At 44.7% G+C, this 20,253-nt stretch overlaps 1 protein-coding gene across 22 annotated transcripts in view; it reads right to left on the bottom strand.

The window, feature by feature from the left end:
• FBRSL1 (fibrosin like 1) overlaps nt 1-20,253 on the bottom strand; it is a 537,563-nt gene that overhangs the window by 57,433 nt on the left and 459,877 nt on the right. For all 22 annotated transcript variants that reach the window (XM_069871045.1, XM_069871060.1, XM_069871062.1 and 19 more), the window contains one exon: nt 949-994. In XM_069871045.1, coding sequence (XP_069727146.1) covers nt 949-994 — 46 coding nt within the window. The remainder of the gene's footprint in view (nt 1-948; nt 995-20,253) is intronic.

A 20,253-nucleotide genomic window follows, 5' to 3' on the forward strand; every position in this document is an offset into this window, starting at 1 on the left:
TCTCTTGAAATAATGTAAGAAGCCTATTTCATCGCTTCTTATTAATGGACATCATCTCCCCTCTCTGGGGTATCTGTGTGTCCATAGTATTCATTATTGCTCTGAACCGCTTTTATTCTGTAGCTGAATGCTTGGAACACTGCAGAACAGCCATATCTCCTGCCAATTCATTCAAAGCCACAGCACCAGCCTCCTCGTATGATAAAGGCGAACCATTCCCAGAGCAATGCCTTCCATCATGTACCACACTTTGCCCTCCAAGGCTCTTTCTTCAGTATTTTTGCCCAGTATCTCAGTGAGATTATCCCTGGGAACACACAAAACTAGAGTAGTCCTGTTTTACAGCTGTAGCGAGCTTGGTGTATTTAGAGATATGTCACCGCACCTCCCAAGGGGAATCTGAGCCGGCGCAGTCTCTTAGCAACACCCACTACCCACTGCATATCACAAGCAATTCTCAATTAATAGTGGAAGCTGTGGGCCAAGCCCCTGCAAGGCACAGAGCATCTTCCACCTCATTTTGGAGAACCAGGACATACAGACACAAACGCTCTGTGTACACTGGCAGGAGAGGGATGAACAAGCTCTCGTGAGGATAATACGGATAATAGCAAAATACTGCTTTGTTTAAAATAAATGAGGATATGATTGTACTGGGGGAAAAGCATATCCCCTGCAGTAAAGGATGTCCTTTGTCAGTAATCCCTCTTCCTAAGGCATTGCGTACAAATCTGACTGGTAGGGAAGAAGTCTTACCCCACACTGAAACAATGCAGCTCATAATTTTAACTTAAATCATCACAAGCCCGTAAAGCTGATCTTTATGACAATGTGTGTGGCAAAATCAAAGGCGCTGGCAAAGCTAATGTCCTACTATTTGCCCGATGCAGATTCACAACTCAAATCTCTTGCTCTAAGATAACGAACGCAGTTCTCCAGATCACTTACCTTTATTTGCTGCAGGGGAGAACAGCTTCTCAGAGCCTACAGAAGCCTGAAAAAGAAAGAGAAAAAGCGGGTGAGTAGTACTGAAGGAGAATTTAGGAAGGCTTGCTCACAAAAACACAGCTCATAAAATAAGTCGGTTATCTGTAGACCTGCAATTACACATTGCACCTGGAGGGCGCAATGTTGTGCCATTAAAGAATGAGCATGCATCCTAAGAAGATGAAAGCAAAGCGTACACAAGTACTGTCCTGATCTCACCCAACTACATCCTCCTGTCTCGTTTATTTAGGCAGCCATGCAATGCACAGCTATTTTATCCATGATTCCTCACATAAAAACAAAACCAGTGAAACTGCTATCAAGCTAAAGGAAAAAAAAAAACCAACAAAAAACCATTTCAAAGCCTCTCTCATTGAAAATAAGCTCATTTCTTGCTGAACATGCAAAATGTAAATTTGTGTATTGGAAACACAAGTTGCAACTGAACACATCCGTATGAAAGAGGGTGTTATTTAATTTTATGCCAAATGATAGGTACATGCTGCTATGCACTTAGTTGAGTATGAGACAAAACGACTTCCTCTCGGAAGAAGCCCCTCTCTCCTTGCAAACTGGGTTGCACTACGCTGCCTGAACTCCACGGCAGTGTATTTGTGCTCCTCACAGCTCTGGGAAATAGTTAAAGAAATCCAATTAACCTAAACCTTGTAAACAGCTTCATGATAATCAGGGTCACTGGGTTACAGACAAGATGATAATGACAGACAGGGATTCATCGTAAATAAAGCTTTTATGAGTTAATTTGATGGCTTCCTTCCCTCCCCCCACGGATATCAAACAGTCAACCTATTTCAGCACAAGCTTTACCTCCTTGCTATCTGATAAAATAGCAAGTAGCCTCTACAGAACCAAAGCTGGTCTGGGAGCAGGGAGCACCATCAACATATCTGCCATCTACAAGATAGCTCTAAATATCATCAACATTTTGGAACTGACTGCTGCACGAATAAAATGGGGTGAAGTACAAAGCTGAAGAGCAAAAGATATTGAAAGTGAAAAAAGCCTTTCTCCCCCGGCTCTGCTTTAAAAATAATGAATTCATTCAACACATGGCTGAACTAAGTTGATTTTCTTTTTTATTTTATTGATTTTATTCTAAGGTGCCTTGGGAGATTTGCATGATAAAGAGCACTATGAATTGTATTACGCTGTTATATATTTTAAATGACGACTCAGAAGGACAAAACCAAATAGTAAAATGCAAGAAGATCTGCATGAGATATAGTAAGCAAGAAAGAGTGATCTATTAATGTTATTTCTAAGGAAAGTGGCACTGCAAGCACTGAATGTCTTACTTAATGCAAATGCATAAAAAAGAGAGGGAAAACAACATGAAAAATAGGTTGAGGCTGAGACACATAAGAAAAAAATTCTGAATCATGTCCACGACAAAGCTGCACGTGTAGCTGTGGCATGTATGATCGTTACACAGCTCAGCAAAAGGATCCTAAAATCTTAGGGAAAATCAGTTACCTGCACGATCCCTTCACTGCATGGATTAAAGAGAGGAAGAACCAGGATTAAACAAGGTTTTGCCTAGGCTGGTTTGCAAAGAAAGTGTAACAGCGTTACACAGCAGCAACAACAGTGGTGCATAAAATGTTTGACAGCCAACTCTGAATTTACAACCCATTGTTAGGAGATTTTTCACTTATAATCAACACAAAGTCACCATGGATGCAGAACACATCTGCAGGCTCTGGGAACTCACCCATGCTAACAGCTTGCACAAAGCCGGGACCTCGCCTCACAGCGCTGCCTAAGCCCTAGGACACGTGGCAGGTGGATGGGTAAGATTCCCCCATTTTACAGGCAATGAAACTTTGGTGTGGCTTGCGCTAAAGCCCAAGCTGTAAATCGGCAGCTGAGCCACAAATCCTAAGTTTCTGAGGCTGGAGTGTGGGATGTGCAGCCCAGGAGAGGAGCCCACTCACCAGCAGCCTGCTCCGAAGAGCCACCCTTCCCCATGGTGCCATCCTGAGCAAGCTGCTGGCTGCAGGTCCCATGCCACGAGCAGCAGCCACACCAGCCATGAGACGTGTTCTGCTTCACCTGCTCTGGGAAGTTGGGTCCCACCAACGCCACTTTAGGGCAACCACCAGCTCACTCTCTTCTGCGTAATTCAGTGCTGAGGATTTAATATAGACCGGCATTGTTTCATCATGAGCTAAAGACCTCAGTGCTACAGGTCCAGACCATACAAAAACAATGTTTGAGGAAGTCAAACAAGAAAATTCACTTTTAAGAGAAAGTAAAACACAGGGATTATTGCTCAGTCTTCCGATAGCAGCGTGTGGCACTGCCTTTAACAATCAGAGTCAACACTTATAGAGCAGAGTTTTCAGCATCACAGCCACTGTTTACAGACACAAACCTTCAGACCTAGAACTTAGGGTAACTTTTGCTCTCACTTCTGGTGATTTCTAGCTCCAGATCTGAGCAGTTTTTGGCATGAGCACCATTCTGAAACAGTGAATGCCTGTGCTATAGGATATTCTGTGAGCTGCTGTAAAGGCAGGAGGGAATCTGGGGGAGGAAGAGCCTGAATACATCATTCACTTCCATCGGTCACCCCTTAAGGAAATCATACAATAAAACCTATGTGACTGAGGGAGCCCACTAATGAGTGAAAAAATCCAACAAACCCAAACATCTGCTAAAACAAGTCACCTCCCAAATTTTCTGCTGTTTCAAGCAAATCATTTGCATATGTTTAAGAAGGGATTAAAAAAAAAAAAAAAAAAAAAGTGGAATTCTTCCTTTGTGAGCCAAACCAGGCGTTTGGAGTCCGTTATGCAGAAGTAGAAGCCATCCCAGAAAATCACACATTTTGATTACAAAATGAAACCAGAAATTTCCCTTTTGCCTCCTCTCACTGCTCTCACCTGAAGGACCATCTCAGAACGAGAGCAGCTGGAGGAGCTCAGTGAACCCCAAGAGTCTTTCACGGACCCTAAAATTCCATTTTTGTTGGGGCATAAGGCAGAGAGACCTTCCCAGCTTGAAGCTCGCAGGCACCTTTAGCTTTCCTGGTACACTTGGTGCCCATCTCTCGCCAGCTCACAGCACCACAACAGAGCCCTAGACACATGTGTTTCCACAGAAGGTGCCGTTTCCCAAGTCCCATCCTCACCTCCACTGCATTTTACGTGCATCTCATGTCTGTCTCCGAAGCAAAACACACAAACGATTTCAGATAACAATTTCTGAGGATGCCTCACACTGCTGAAACTTTTAAGACCCAGCACCCTTTCCATGGCACGCTAAGATACAGGTCCCCTCTGTGGTTTATTCAACCAAGTCAGTAACTCTCTGTCCCACTTTGGTTGTCTTTCTTTTCTACACCAGATCGAAAGGGGAAAATGTCTCCACCCAGTTCTGTGATAGTTTGAAACCGGGCTGAATGCACTGCAGAGAAAAACCACATTTCTACACTTTTCTGCTTGGTGGAAAGCAAGCAGAGCAGCGGTGTTCCAATCCCTCACCCTTCCTCTCCCGAACCCAGCACATATAAACACCGATTCCATTTTCAGCACTAAAAGCTTCGCAAAAGGCAGCTTTTTCCTCAAAATGTAAGGTGGAAACCACAAAGGACATAGCACATCCTCTGCTCTGAAAGTGAACAGTCAGGCAGAATGCAGTCCATGCCTCATTCATTCTGGTTCCCACCAACCCAGGGCAGCTGAAAGGTGCAAGAGCTCTTAAGGATTAATAATTTAATGATTATATATAACAGAACATCATCATCTGACAGGGGCAGCATTATAAACTATGTCAGGCCTCACAGTAATTACTTTTTTTTTTTCTTTCTCTGTAGCCTGTGAAATGGCTAACAGGGAATAAAACCGTTCCTTATCATCAACAACAGAGGCTCTGCGGATCTTCGTGCAGTCTCCTGGAGAACCCAATGCCACATTCAAGGCTGATGCCGCAGGCACTTGATCACAAGACACTGGGAAATGGCTAATGAGGCTGCGGTTCTGCTTCACAGGGACATGAGGATGGGATGTCAGGACCTGGAATGTTTGTTTCACACAGGGCAAAAGCATGAGTTCAGTTCGGTAAGCAGAAGGAAAAGGAGGCAGTAAAATACAGTTTATTTCTGGACGGCTGCCTATCTTCTAGACAGCCATGAACCATTGTCAAGAGAGATTGCTTTCACACTGTTAGCAAGCAATAAAAAGCTCTCAAGGAAACTTTTCTCCGGGAGATTTTTCAAACTAGAAGTGTTGGATACACTTAAAAAAACTTTCACCATAAAGCACAGACTCTACCTGAAAATTCTGGATCAATTTTCATTCCTCACTTTGATCTGCTTTCCCTGCTTTTACCTACCACTCTGATGGCACTTGATCGCTCACCTAGCAGGGAAATTCAGCACATGTCAGTGTTGCTTTACCAGCTTCCAGTCGATTCTGCAAGTCATTCACATTGGACCCCTTCATTCCGTAATATAAAAGCAATGACTGAAACAGGGAGGTATTGTTTGGGTTGCGATTCTTCTATAGGAAATGGAAATTGATACATATGGAAAAGTGCAAGAGAAGCCTAGAAAGTGCGCACACACACAAAACAAACTAAAATTCACCCAGAAGACCAAGAAAGCATTCAACACATTCCAGGATATAGAAGAAACCCACAGGTAACACTGTGTGCATTGTGAGCAGATGTTTCAAGGGAACCAACGGTCTTTCAAAATCAGAATTATTTCTGAGGGAAATCAGAGCTCAACTAAGATGCCAACAGACAGGTTAGACCTGCAAGTCAAGTAATTTCATCCACCACGACAGGAAATACACCTGGTGTAAGAACTAAATGAACTACCTTTCTGCGACACCTTCAGGAAAACCCAGCACTGTGGTGCACAGCTGGCTGGGACAGAGCACACCCCAGCTGCATACAGGATTAAGCAAGAGGGAACAGGATACATGCTGGCTTTCTACAAATCCACACTGCATTTTGAGATCATCTCCCAACAGCGAAGACATCCACTTATCCCTTCCCTCCAGAGACCTTCACCCAGAATTTACAGGGTGGGCTTTCAAAAGGGCTCAGGATGCAGCAGCTGCCTGTGGGGCACCAACCTGACTGGAGCTACTGGGTATGGAGCACTTCCGAAAGTCCATGTGGATACCTGAATGGTGACCAGGTAGTACTGAAAAATCTGGTTGACTTACGAAATTCTGGCTGTTCATGTTCACTGCAAATAAGGACTAATAATAAATAATATTCCCTAAGCAAAACTGAACGCCAGACAGAACTCCAGCTTTCTAGCAACAATCCCAAAACTTTCAGTTGTACCTTTGGCTAACACATCACAGTAAAACATGCAGCGCCAACACCCTGAACAAGCTACTACTTATTGAAATGGCAAAGCCTTAAATGCCCCAGATACTTCTAGTTCAATTTGGATTCAAGGCTACCTCTGGGACGGACCGACGTGTCTTCCATATCTTGCACGAAAGTTCACTCTACAGAAGGTCCACGAGAAACAAAAAGCTTCTTGGACTGTACTTTCTTACAGCTACATACTTGTTCAGGTTCCCACTTCGCGCATATTCACATGCATATTCAGCACTGCTTATAATCCTGGAAAGGGTCTTTCCCAATGCACTCCTCTCTTCAGCACTTTTTCTTCCAGGAACGCTGGTTTCTCTCAGTAGTTTATGTAACCGTGACTATTTTTTGCAACAGCCCCTTTGAGAAGCTAGCACAAGTCTGGGAACAGAGAATTAAATTAGGCCATAGGGAGCCTTGAAGCAGAGATCACTGGTCCCAATTCACCATTGAATTATACTGAATTTACGTGATGGCAAACGGAAAGCAAGGCAAAGTGGGTGATGACTGGAAGGCACTGAAGGAAGTGTTGTATAGACAGTTTGAGTCAGTCAACGCAGGGCAACAACAAACCAAGCCCACTGCTCCTCCGCAAGTTTGACATTGTGGTTTTGTTTTGGACCTTCTCTTCTGGCAGCACAGCAGTAAACTTAAAATACACCATTTTGAATCCAGAGCATGTTCCTCACCGTTTTACAACCACTTGGGGATAGAACAAACTAGTTTAGATTAAGCAGTGACTGTAATTCTTAAACATATGCTGCTGTGGTCTGTCGGCTTATTGCACAGATGCACCTCTTACCGTGACAAAGAGTGACCTAATGCTCTGGAAGCAGCAGGATGCCTGACCTACAGCATGTCTGCGATCAGAGCCTCAGGGTATGGGCTTGCCTCCTCTTTTCTCTCTTCTCAAACCATCCCTCCAGCCCCTGGAGAATGGCTGTAGCCCAGAGTCTTCCCCTTCCTATCCTCTCCATTAGCCATGCTTTATGATTCATCTGCCTTTGAGCAGTTGCTGTCTCCCGAAGGAAAAGATCAAACTCCCTTTCCTTACCAGCTCAGCTCCAATAAATAAATACACACATTGAAAAAAAAAAATGTTAGCAGAGGAGGAGAAGGGCGGAAGCTGGGGAGTTCCTGAGCCTCACCAAGGCTGGTCATACAGCTGCAAACAGGGCCTTCAGCTGTTTGCAGAGACACTGACCAGAAAATTAAGGTTTCCAGCTGTTCCTCACTAAAATCAGCCAAAATACTTCATATTACTGTGCCTGTATGTACTAACTTAAATTAAGGTGCACTTGGTCCTTATCTCAGTATCCTTCTCCTGCAAACCCCAGCTCCCAAACTGCTACCAAAACCTACCTCTATTTTACACTCCTGGCTATTTTCCATTCCCACCAGCACCGATTTCCCCTTTCCTACACGTTTCTTCGCTCCTCATCCTGGCTTAGTCCACCAAGCAAGTACCAGTCACGGTTAGCAGGACAAAAAGAAAAAGCAGAAGGTTGCTTTTTCTCACACTGGGGTGCTCCTAGACACTTTCTGGGCAGTCCGCTCTATGAACGGCATCCAGAGGACAGTCACCCTGTGTCACTGACCAGGCTGCCCCTCTTGCCATAGCTCAGAGCAGCAGTGCATCCCCATCAAGGGCAACTGACACCTGTCCCAGCCAGTGAAAAACAATCCACCACGATACGCTTGCAAATGGGCTTTGCACGATCTGTTTTAAACCTCTCAAACATCACAGATATCTCATGCCCTTTCCCAAGAGCTGATCCCTCTCCTGAACAGGCAGGCTTTTCAGCCTCGACTTCCACATTTAAAATTTTCCCATTACCCAGACGTTGACTTAGGCAACCACAGACTCGATTAGTGCTGTAGCTTTTGCTACAAATACAGCGAAAAACCTGCCTACGAGGAGGAAAGGTCGGGAACGCTGTGTAACATACTACTAGAGTGGCTTGTGTTACTGTCATTACAGCTTGAGACTATCTAGCCAGACTATCTATTTGGCTGGGACGTGGGCTTTTATTTGCACTAAATCAAACAGAATGGCGAGTGCTCTCTGCAGAACTACCTAAAACTTCTTATAATTCAAAGGCTGCATTGTAGGAAGAGTGATGGGGAGAGCAGGGACTGTACCGCACATGACAGGTGGCAGACTGTTGTTTGGTACCGACCAAATTACTCTGCTGCTCCCAGGGCTGCCTTGGCATTTCATTATCCCAACTCTCTCCTGGAAGGATGCGGACATAAATTTACACCTCATGTCCTGGTTTCCGTCAAACTGAGTAAGAGTGCAAATGCTGGCACCAACTGGGAATGCCAAGCAGGGCTTGGCACGCTAGAACAAACGCTCAGCTGTGGTCTTTGCCAGCTACCTGCATTTATCATTGTAATGGCCTGCCAGACAGGACCTGGCAACCAGCGGAGGAGGCGGGAGGAGGAGGGCCAGGCTCCGCACTGCCAAGCAATTCGTTCCTGTAGCTCCTGCCATCGCTGCACCAGCAGGGCAACCTTCATTTTATTTTATCTTTTAACCAATTACGTGTCACCCAAATCCCACCTGCAGCCTTCTCCAACACAAACGGCTATAAATCACAGTTCAGAGACCAAGAGGGTTTTGCAAGACAGTTGATTTCATAAAAAGGTCACTGTCTGTCTGAGAATTGCTGCAGTTCAAGAACGTACCGAATAACAACCTGCACTGGCAGTCAGGGAAGGAACCGCTTCCATGGTCTATTGCATGTTGTCAGATAATATTAGAACAATTAGAGAGGCCAACAATGGTGTAATCATTAGGATTCAGCTAAACCAAAGAGCTGATACAAATCCAGTGAATACCTCCTTTCAATTTTTGAAGAAAGCAATCAATTTAATAAAAAAGGGAAAATTGCACAAGCACACTAGAAACATTCGACATAATCACCTTGAAGCTAAGCAGAATACACGCCCATCATCACTGTGGCCTGCTCGAATCTGCCCAGGTATTTCAGAACTTGGTACTACGCTTTGCTATCTCCCAGACCACTGCAGTACTCCAAGGATGGAGTCTGTTGTTGAGGGGAAATGCTAAATCTGCAGTGGACCCCGCAGAACACTTTATGGCAACCACATCACAGCCAACACTGGTGAATGCTCAGAAATCATCCGACACTGCTGCTGTTCTGGATGCCTTTTGTGTCCATCCCTTTTCTGGCAGACAGACCCCTGACAAACCAGCATCACATTCTGCAAAGGATGAGGCTAACTGCCATTAGCACATGAGACACAGAGAAGATCAGCTTGTCCTCCTAGCCCCAGACCATGCCGTGCAGCACGCGGCCATCCCTCTGACACCAGTTCCCAGTTACGGATGCAATCCTGACACAGCCCATTCCAGGGTGGGGGTTCAGCGAGCTTATCAGGAAGGCAGCTCTTGTCCGCCGCTATTGAAACTTGCTGTATTACCCGCTGCAACCTCAAAGGAGTGTCTCTGCAGAAGGCTCTTTTGTTGTTGTTGTTTCTAATTCACTGCTCCAAAATATTTCTTGGCTGCATCCCAGGGCTGAAGCCTTATCTGCCCATCCCCCCGGCAGACACACAGCAGCTGCGGAGGCTTATCACGGCTGCCTGTCCACTGAGTTTACAAATTAACACCCTATCGAGGCTGCACGAGGGCTGATTAATCAGAGAGAGGCAGTCTGAGGACCTTTATCACCATAAGCGGCTGCTGGGAGAGAAGTCACAAATCTCTCAGGAGGCCGGAGATGCCTTACAAATGAAAGAGCAGGAGGCCGGAGAGGAGGGCACAGCGGCACGGGAAGCAGATATTTTAGAGATAGTGGTGCTGGAGGTAACGGAGCGGTGGGAGGGGGTGAGCTGCAGGCGAACGCCAGTACATTATGACAGCTAAAAAAAAAGATAATTAACAGCCTATGCCTCATGATTCTAGCTTTCCCTCCCCAGGCTATAATTTAGCCTATTGCTCCTTTGCTCCAGAGGACAATAAACATTTATTATGTTAAACACATAACTGTGCTGCACAAAAGCACCGTTCTTTCTCAGGTCCACTCCTTTCACAGCTGTGCAATCCAGGAGGAGGATGGGGCTTCCAAACCGGGCTCCCCTTTTATGCAGAAAACAACTTGGTTTGTACACAAAACGCATCCCTGGCTTCCCCCAGAGTTGCAGCATGATGGGTGCGTTCATACTGAACACGAAGGCAAATCCCGATAGACAAAATCCCACCAGCATCCAATACCTGGTGCAAGGATGTACCCGGGTGTAGGAGCATCAGCAAGCTGGGGTAGCTCCTGCTGCAACTGCAGAGATCTCGTGGTTCAGGCAGGCTTCACCACCGAAGTATCTCTTCTTTTCAATTCAGCAGCCTCGCTAAGAGGTTTTACTGGGCAATTTTCAATCCCACCAGAATTACGCACAGGAGAGATTCTTATTACAGGATGAGTATTACAGCCATGTGAATCGCACTAGAGCTGGCCCTGCCCCCTCCGAGCACTTCATCCACTGTAACTAAATCCACTGATTTAGAAGATTTGCCTGTTGTACAGGACCACAGTTCAGTCACTGCTTTCCCTTTACTTCAGCACTCGTACCTTCTGCAGCCCTCCAGCTTTGTGCTTATGTCAGGAGAGCGCAAAATAATTACAAAGACCAAGGGGACTCACACCGTGGAGATTTAAAAACTAATATATCTTTAAAGGAAACTAAATTGGGCATCTGTCTACATTTGTCAACATTCATTTGTCTTTTTAAGTTTTCAAGTTTAATCCTTGTGACCAAGACACAGCTGGATTTTTCCTTCAAAGCTTAATACATTTGTAAGCTGAGACTCTCATGCAGCAACATGATGCCAGAAGGTAAAACTTCAAGAAAAATGTTACCAATGTGAAGACATTCATAAGCAGACACTGCAGCTTGCCCAGTCCTTTCTATTAACACACCACTAAACAATTCAACAAATAACCTCTGGATAAAAATGTTATTGACTGCAGCTTTACCATGTGCACTGCTGGGCTTGTGTGTTATCTTGGGGAATGCCTGTCCCCGTTTTGCCCATGGAAACGGCAGAAATACTGATGAGGGCTGCCACAGCCTTACGGGACATCTTCAGGCTAGCTCTTTTCAGACAGCACCGGAAAGCAAAATCAAACAAAAATGAATGATCATCTGCCTTCTCCTCCTCTCTTGATCCAATGAGAAAACTATTTCCTGAACCACCCGGATTATCGGTCTATGAACCTTTGCAGATGCCCAAGTTTTAACAATATCCGTTAGTTAATTGGAAATGGGCAAGTAGATTCTGAATATTAGTCCAGGAAAGGAATGACAGGTTTTTTATTTGAAAGCTCCCTGTCAGGCTCCATGAAGCAGACAGCTATCGAAGGTTTTCTCATAGCTGTCCTCCACATACAGACACCACGCTAATTTGAGCTGGCCTGGACCACCACGTGTCCTATTCAGCAGAGCCATGGGTAACCAAACAAAGAAGCGACAAGGCGATGATACCTTCCATCACCTCAATCAGATAACAGCAACTCTATACATCAAGGAAACATCAAATATTCATCAGGTAAACAATACGAATGTGGTAATCCCGAAACATGGCGAAATTTTAGATGATGTCTCTCCGGTGTTTATCAGATTGACTCTTTCAACTTCATTATCAAGTCTGCCCATCAACCTTTCCCTCTCATGTCTTGTGTTTCCATGATTTAGGGGAAAAAAATGTCCCTGTCGGACTAGCTGTTCCTGCAGCTCCAATCCTGCACACGGACACCCTGACCCACAACGGAAGGCACACCACAGGGTGCAGCAGTATTTAAAGACTCAACAGACGGAATTAGGAACACCTAAAAGGAGGGATCCAGGACCAGCATATAAATTTATCTACAAACAGAGGCTGTGGAGGAAACAATATGGAAGAACAACTACGGTTCACATCTGCAAAGCATTTGGCTTCCTGCCCCATACTCATTCAAGGGCAGTGAAGTGCATTCACCTACTTTTTACAGAAAAGGGGCACCAATCATCTCTCCTGCGCTATATTCAAGAAAGAAGCTCTCATCATTATATTTTGATTAAATATGGCATTTACTGACCTCCTCTTCTGTGTTTGAAGGTGGTGAAGGGGGCAGTCCACCATTTGCAGCCGACATATAATCTGTCTTCTCCAATTAGATATGCTTTGCAACAAGTGTGGTGGATCCATTTATTTCTGTACTGCAATAATGCAGATAAATCCAACTTTGGCTCCAGTCCCACTGCTTTCAAAGCTGGGGCTCCGCATTTTCAATTCTTGCCCTTATTTTTTTTCCTTTTCTGCTGCAAAATGTCACCAATTTACTTTAGCCTGGGGGCCCATTTCGAGTTTTACCGCTAATATACGAGAAATGCATTTTTCAAGCTGTTACCACTTAACTGTACTGATATCAGCCACTCAGGGGACACAATATTGTTTACACATCCTGCTCTATGGAATAAGCACGGATGCCAAAACTCTGCCTGGGTTGTGAAGGAGACGTTTACTCTCTGTTTTATGAGATTTCCTCGATTTGTGGCTGTCTCAATGGTCGTAAAAACAGCTGTAAATCAAAGGAGCACCACAAAATTGCAATAACAACTGTCGAACTCGGCTCTAAAGAGCATAACTCCCAGCAACAGAAGGTGGAAGGCTTTTGTCTGATTTAAAACCAGGTGTGGGGGAGCCCTAGCAAGTCTACGTGCAGCATCGTGTCTGCCCACCTTCACCCACACACCAGGCTTGGCCAAACATCTCCTTTTCGGCTACTCCCCTATCGCTTGCCCCAAATCTGCCCCACGTAATCCCTTCCGGCCTCTTCCCTCCTCTTTTCTGGAAAACAGAAGTCTTTCAAATGCCTGGAGAACACTTATACAAATAACTGCTGAATGCACAGCCCTGTTTAAAGCATTAAACCAGACAGAAAAGTCAGTCCAGTGTTCAAACACGACTGCGCTTTGAATTGTGGCTGCTGTGTGAAATGGCAATGGTTTTAGCAGATTACCTCAGCGAGAGCCCGTCACCTTGCTGCTGGCCTGCCCAAGAGCGCCCAAATTCCTGCACGGTGTCTCAGACCAGTTTGGAGGGAGTGGAGCGAAGGAGGAGAGGGCTGGTGAGACATGAGTTATTAACAACTGTCTTCTGGGAGCTGATTCTAGCTAAAATGGTTCCAGAATAGGCAGCTCCATTTGCTCTGACAGTCTCCACTGAGGACTGGCCAAGCAGCAGATGCATGAATTCGAAAGTTTGTGTTACTTTGTGCCACTGGCTACGGTCCAAACCAAAGAGAGAGTTTCACCCCGTGGGTAAAAGAGCCGTCCTGGATTTTTCCATGCACCATTCCAGTTGCTTTCACAAACAGTCTTCTCATCCTTGTCTCAAAAAAACTAAAAGACTCTCAGTTCCTGCATCTCGCTGCCTTCCCCGATGTAAGACTAACTCAGCTAACAACAAACTTCCTTCACCACCGCTCAGCTCCTTGGGAAATCAGCTGTGGCACCAACAGCCACGCTATAAACCTGGGGGCAACGGATCTGCTGAGCCTCTTTAGGCTCTCTATCTAAAACACAGAAATCTTCCCTGTCCTCACCAGCCAGGTTTTCATGCTTGTTTCCAAGTTTCCTCTACAATCAAACTTCTTTCATGGTATTTATATAGCCTAACTTGCTCCCTTACAGAAGGAGGTTTGTGCATGCACAAGCCAAAGTGTGTGAAGAAATAGGGAGAGAAAGTTCATGGGAAGTTAAGTTTTGATGCTGCTTGTCTCAGTTTCTTTTCCATCATCCACAGCAGACTAAAATACGCTTGGGTTCTAGAGAGTTACTGTATCTGTGCCTGGTGGTGCATTTTTCCAGACGCATATCCTAACTATGCTCTTCAACTAAATGCACATAGAGCAAGATAGTAGAAAAGAAAACCTCTTTACAGCCACCATCATGCTGTGATCCATTCTGGACAGGAACTCCACCCTGCACTGAGAGAAAGAATTTAATTTCCATGGACCATTTGATGTGAAGGGAAAAGGATCTATATTCTTTTGACTGAACCCCACAAAATGTCAGCCCTCCTTTTTTCCATTCTTCTGGTAGATGTGTATTTTCACATTCTTGAGAAAATCCCCAGTAGGTGGAAATAGTCCTTTACTTTCAATACATTACGACTCCCTGCTATAATCCTTTCCTTCTTGTACAATGCCTCTTGACTTCCCCTTGGCTCTGTTCTTTGCAATTTTTTCTTTATGAATACAATCAGAAAGACAAAACAAAAAATATTCCAAACCCAAATGAACACCATTCAAAGCCTTTGCCTATGATGTTACTGGCAATTCCAGTTGAGAAACCATCTGTACAGACACAAACTGATTTGACATAGGGAACAGCTAGTTTTATCCCAAAATGCTCAGTTCTCAATGTTCTGGGTACAGGAGCTCTACAAGCCAGCTGAAGCTAACAGGGTGAATATGTGACCAGCTACATCCATGCAGCTCTTCCAAATTTACTTCTTTTGTTTTACAGCAACTATCTGGGTGGAGTTACAGAAAACATTTAAAGCGGTCAAATCTATACCATGCCAGCTGGTGACCACAAACCCAGGCCATTTCCTCATGCACAAACCATATGAAACTTCTCCCAGTTATTGGCTTGTATCACCAACCAACTATTTTCAACAAAAACATGGGTTTATGTGCTAGATCTGGAGTCTGGCAAGTCTCAAGAACGTGGAACGCATGGCTCATACTGGGAAGGTGGTGTTCTCTAGCAGGACAGTCCATCTAACTGCAGCTGTCATGATAAGGCATAATTGCAGGGCAACTACTAGGTTCATTTTCCATATGTGCTGATATGTTTTTGCCTGTGAAGTTCTATTTGCCTGAACAGCAGATGTCTGCCAAAGTATTGTGTTCTAAAACCTTCTCCTGCGTTGGCTCATGGACATGTGAACAAGCAGAGCAACCCAGCTTTGCTCTACTCCTTTCATGGCTACATCTAAGGGGGAGGTTTTTTGAGGCATTGGCTAATGCTTGCCATGCTCAGCCACCAACTGGAGAGCTTCCAAGACACTCACTTTGCTTGCCGAAGAGCCACGTCAGCTTGGAGCTGAAGAAAGCTGGCCCAGCTGAAGAAGGGGAACATCACTAGTGCATATGCTCAACCCTCAGCCTTGCACAGGACATGCTCTTGAAGGAAGAAGAGAGCAAGCTATACTTGACCTCTCTTTGGCTATGTGCTCATTTGCTAAAGCAGCAACAACTCCATTCAGCTGCCAGGTCATTAACCCCTCCAGACAAGGAACGGCACTGTCAGGAGCTGAGTGCTGAGCTCCATGCCTTGGTCCTGGCTGATCTCCCCCTGGCCTCTTAGTGGCAAGGGCTGAAGCCAGTGCCCTTTCCATACCTGTCTTCTGAAGTCACACAAGAGCTAACAGCTCATTTCACTGGAGCTTATTTCTTGAACTGGAGGTACAAACACAGTGTTATAAGAGCCTTTGCGATCTCAGCCCAGACATGACTGTGCCTGCTTAGTAAGGAGATAAAAAGCCTACAGTGAAAAAAGAGGCAGAATAATCCTGCATGTTAATGCACAGTGACTAACACCTTCCTGGTGACAATCTCCTTGTACTCACTGCAGAGGGATGTGTGTAATGATCCTCCAGAGACACTATCTTGAAAATGCACAAAAGGCTCTGATCAGACCCCAGCATCTTCTGATTAGCTTAGCAAGCGCAGTAAAAGGGACATCAATTTTCTAGAATGTGTATTCAGAAAAGCACTTGAACAAATGCTTAGCTCCATGTATGTGCTTAATCTCACTGTAGCTGAAACACTTTCCTAAACTAATGCCTTGTTTATTGCTTCTGTGAAAAATAAAGTGACAGAAAGGCCTCCAGAACTAAAAATGTAGACTTTTAATAGTCAACAGTTTAGGAAAATTCTGACGAGGCTCTGAATTTCTGTGGCTTTCAGCTTATCTGTAAAACAATCTGGAAATGCTGACTTTGGCAAACAAGAGGAGGAAAGAAATAGAACATTAAGAGAAACAGCCACAGTGGATGAAGCTGCTATCACATCATAAAGATAGCCTAGCTCAGTCCAAAGCAAATGTATACACATTTTTGTTGGGTATATCCTCCCTGAGATGTTATTGGCTCTTTTTTTTTTCCTTTCCTAAAATAATACCAGACACACCTTGACAAATCTGGCACGTTACAGCCAATCCATCTGCCTCTCCGCATTGGGCAAACTGCAGAAAATGGAATTTTTCTTTTCCCATTTGCCTTCCAGTCTTGCTGCTGCTCCCCACTAACACACAACTCCTACCCCTGCTCCCCTGGCTGGTGACTGATTGCTGGACTTAGAGCAGATGGCTGATGGAGCCGGGACTGCTGTTTCCTATGCACTTCAGTGGTTCCAATCAGACCTCGGCGTCTCCTGCCTAGCTCTGCAAGAATGCAAAGTAAAAGGTGCAGCAGTTCTCTACTCAATGAGCCAAAGCCACTTTTTAAGCTCATTTAAAATACATATTTTACTAGCTATTTCACAAAATAGGCACTTGCAAGTGCAGAAGCTGAGTAAGAGCAATGAAAAATAATCTAAGACACGTAAATAATTTGTATTTTCAATTTTGCTCCCAAACCTGTCTATTCCAGCTTTATAATTTTGTACAACACAATATTGTGCAAGAGCCCATGCACAACTCTACAAGACTAAACAAGCTCCCTTTACCATAACCAAAGAAACGTTTGGCTTCCTACATCCAATCCAAGCTTTCAGGTTCCAAGACTTGCTACTGTTATCGCAGGGGAAGAAAAATGCAGAGAAGTCAATCCCTCTAATCTCCAGACAAGTAATTCCAGCGTGCCAAGTCCTCCTCATGCAACACAGAGCAGCCTGAAGCACACTCTGAGCTGGGTACTCACGAAGAACCCGTGTAGGCTTTGCTGTCTTTATTGTGAACACTTCAGGGCAATGACCACCTTTAATTTGCGCCTTCCATAACATCAAACAAGATATTAAAACCTAAGAAACAGTTGTGCTTGTGCCTGATAACCTGAGGCTTTTTTTTCTCTAAACCACTGCCAGCGTGTAGAGACAGAAGAAATAGTGTCATCCTGCCGCCAACACTCCCAGCCATCAGAGGCAACATTAACCGTAACTTTGCTTCTGCTCTACGTTAACGTGCAAATAAGCACCTCATTCAAAGATCTCTCCCCAATTTATTCCACTCCAAAAAAGAAGACAGATGGTAGAAGACAGAGGGTTTTACAGTAAGAGGGGTTGGATGTTTTTTCCTCTTCATTTGTTCCCTGCGCTGTTTCTTATCCTCAGGGACCTGGAGTTTCTTTTGATAGCACCGTGCTGCCTAATAAACACGCATACAGGCACAGTCACAAGTATACATCTATCATCAAAGAGCCCTTCTTGTCTCCACTCCCCACAAAGTTGATTAATGATTACATGTTTAACACATACATTATACATTGGAGGGGGGGAGACGAAGAGGGTAAATCCAAGCCCCTGTATACATTTACATATATTTACATACTGACATAAAGAAAGCAGCGGAAAGCAAAGGAGGGCCATTCCCATTGGGACAAAAATCCGTTTGGGTAAACATAGCTTCTAGCTCCCCTTTCAAAAAATACAGAGGCAAAGGAAAGGCTCTACCTGGCCTAAGGAATAAACCAAAGAATGAGCAAGCAGTCTTGTTTAGTTCCTGCAGTTTCATCCTGACACAAAATTAGTAACTCCATTATCAGCAGTTCTATTGTAAACATGACCCAACAGCTGCAACACAGCTTAAGAGAAAGGAGAAGCATTAAAGTTTTAAGGGTGCTCTTGGTTTGTGTTCTTATTTCATACAGTTAAAATCCCTACTTGGCAGACAATAAATTAGATAATTCAGTTAAATGTCTCCTTCATGTAGGAAGAAAAAAAAAAAAGATGTTATCTTGTCACATCAATCAATACCCAGGGTACTGGGAGTCTTTCATGGAGCACAATCCAGGGTGACCACAGACCAACCACAAAGCCAGGTCTGATGCCCAAATGTAGGTGAAGAAGAGATGTGGAAGGGTACTCAATATGGCAAACTTCCTTCTACATCTTTTTCCAGGCTGAGCCAACCCTTGGACCTGGATAACTGCCCATGTAAAATAAAGCAATCAGCCTGAAGGCTGCTTTAAGCCTGCTGGCTGCCAGTGGTCTCAAACAATTGTCCCAGCAGCTGGGGGACCAGCACCATCGTAAAGGACTCCCCTGACAAAGTCCCTTCTGGCAGCTGGGACAAAGCTGGCACAGAAACTGCTATTGTAGCTCTCTGCTCTCCAAAGGGTCCTTGTGCAGAGTTAATCTTCCAGCCACCCGCTCTGCCGGTTTTCAAACATCTTTGCAAGGTTCCTATTTAATACTGCTCCATTTGCAGGGTGTTCTTGTAGCATGCTAGCCGCAGACAATTGTCTTTGGCACTAATCTCTGCTGAATCAATCTGTACTGGTTTTCTGCTGGTCCAGCTCCACCAGTCATAGCCATGGCACAAGTGCTTGTTAAGATACGGCACCAAGCAGCGGCCACTGACAATACAGTTAAAACGTTCTTGCCTAACGTTAACCCTGAAGAGTGAGACAGATAGGGAGAGCAACTGGATGACATGTTAGAAAAGGACACCTCCCATCCACAGGTCTGGTCATAGTCCCAAGCCTGTGACAGCTGGATGGCCAAAAAGCTCAACTACCTAGCAGCACCAACATCTCTATTTTTTTTCCCCCATCTTTTTCACTCCATAACCTTCTGACTCTAAGTCATGACTACTGACCCTATGACTTCATACTTTCTCTTCCCACACAGCACAGAGACTGAACTAAAGAAAGAAGTCCCTTTCTTCCACCTGCTCACCCCTAATTTCAAACACAAACACAATCAAAACACTAACATTTTCCTTTGCATTAGGTGAGTGGGAGAGATTTGCCTCAAATTTTTCAAACAGAAAAATTCACAGCAGCTCAGGAAGCTGCAGCGAAGAGGCTCCACTTCAGTTCACACAACTGCCAGCGTTCACTGTCTCATCTGTATCCTTTCTTTTGCTCCCTGATCCCTCCAGGTCCTCGCAGACCCCGTTGTTTCAATACATTTCACCGCATCACAAACTGAAGTGGATGCATACCACTGCCACAAACATATCAGAGCATAACTCTGCAGCAGACATTGTAAAATATAAGGTTGATTTGTGCTGAAATGAAGCAGTCCAGGGGGGAATCAGTGTCATGATGTACGGCAGCTCATCCTTCCAGTGTGTGAGGTCACTTTGCATTAATGCCAGCTGTAGGGCTGGTGCTTTCATCAGCTTAGCACACACATTTTCCTGGACACATTTAACCACTACCTCATACAAATGCCACCATACTTCTTTTGCATTGTCACTGCAACGCCTTCTAATGGGTATTTCATATCTACCTGGGCTACAGCCAGGAGATCTTGTTCTTATACATAATTAGGAAATACAGTTCCATCAAAGGTTCACCTCTGTAAGTACAGACCATGTACCTGATCTCAGTTAGTGCTTATTTGTTTGGAAGCCTAAAAGCCATCTCCAACGCACAATGGAAAGACACACATGGTAAAAAAATAACACATAATAAACCATCCATTCCTAATCTAGGGGGTTTTGTGCCACATCTGGTTTGTCTAAGTTGATATCTAATTGGCTTCTGAACCAGAGAGCCAGACTTATGACAGGAAAGGCAAGAATTTAGGCAGTTTTGATTCCAAGACAGGGAAAATGATCACGTTAAAGGTGTTGCGTCTCAAACTACATGTTAGCACAGCGCCCTTTCTGCCCCTTCTTGGCAGACGTCCCAACAGAAGTCACTGTGCTGTTTCAAAAGCAGCAGTT

The sequence above is a fragment of the Phaenicophaeus curvirostris genome, chromosome 17 (genome assembly GCF_032191515.1).
Source record: "Phaenicophaeus curvirostris isolate KB17595 chromosome 17, BPBGC_Pcur_1.0, whole genome shotgun sequence".
Taxonomy (NCBI): Eukaryota; Metazoa; Chordata; class Aves; order Cuculiformes; family Cuculidae; genus Phaenicophaeus; species Phaenicophaeus curvirostris.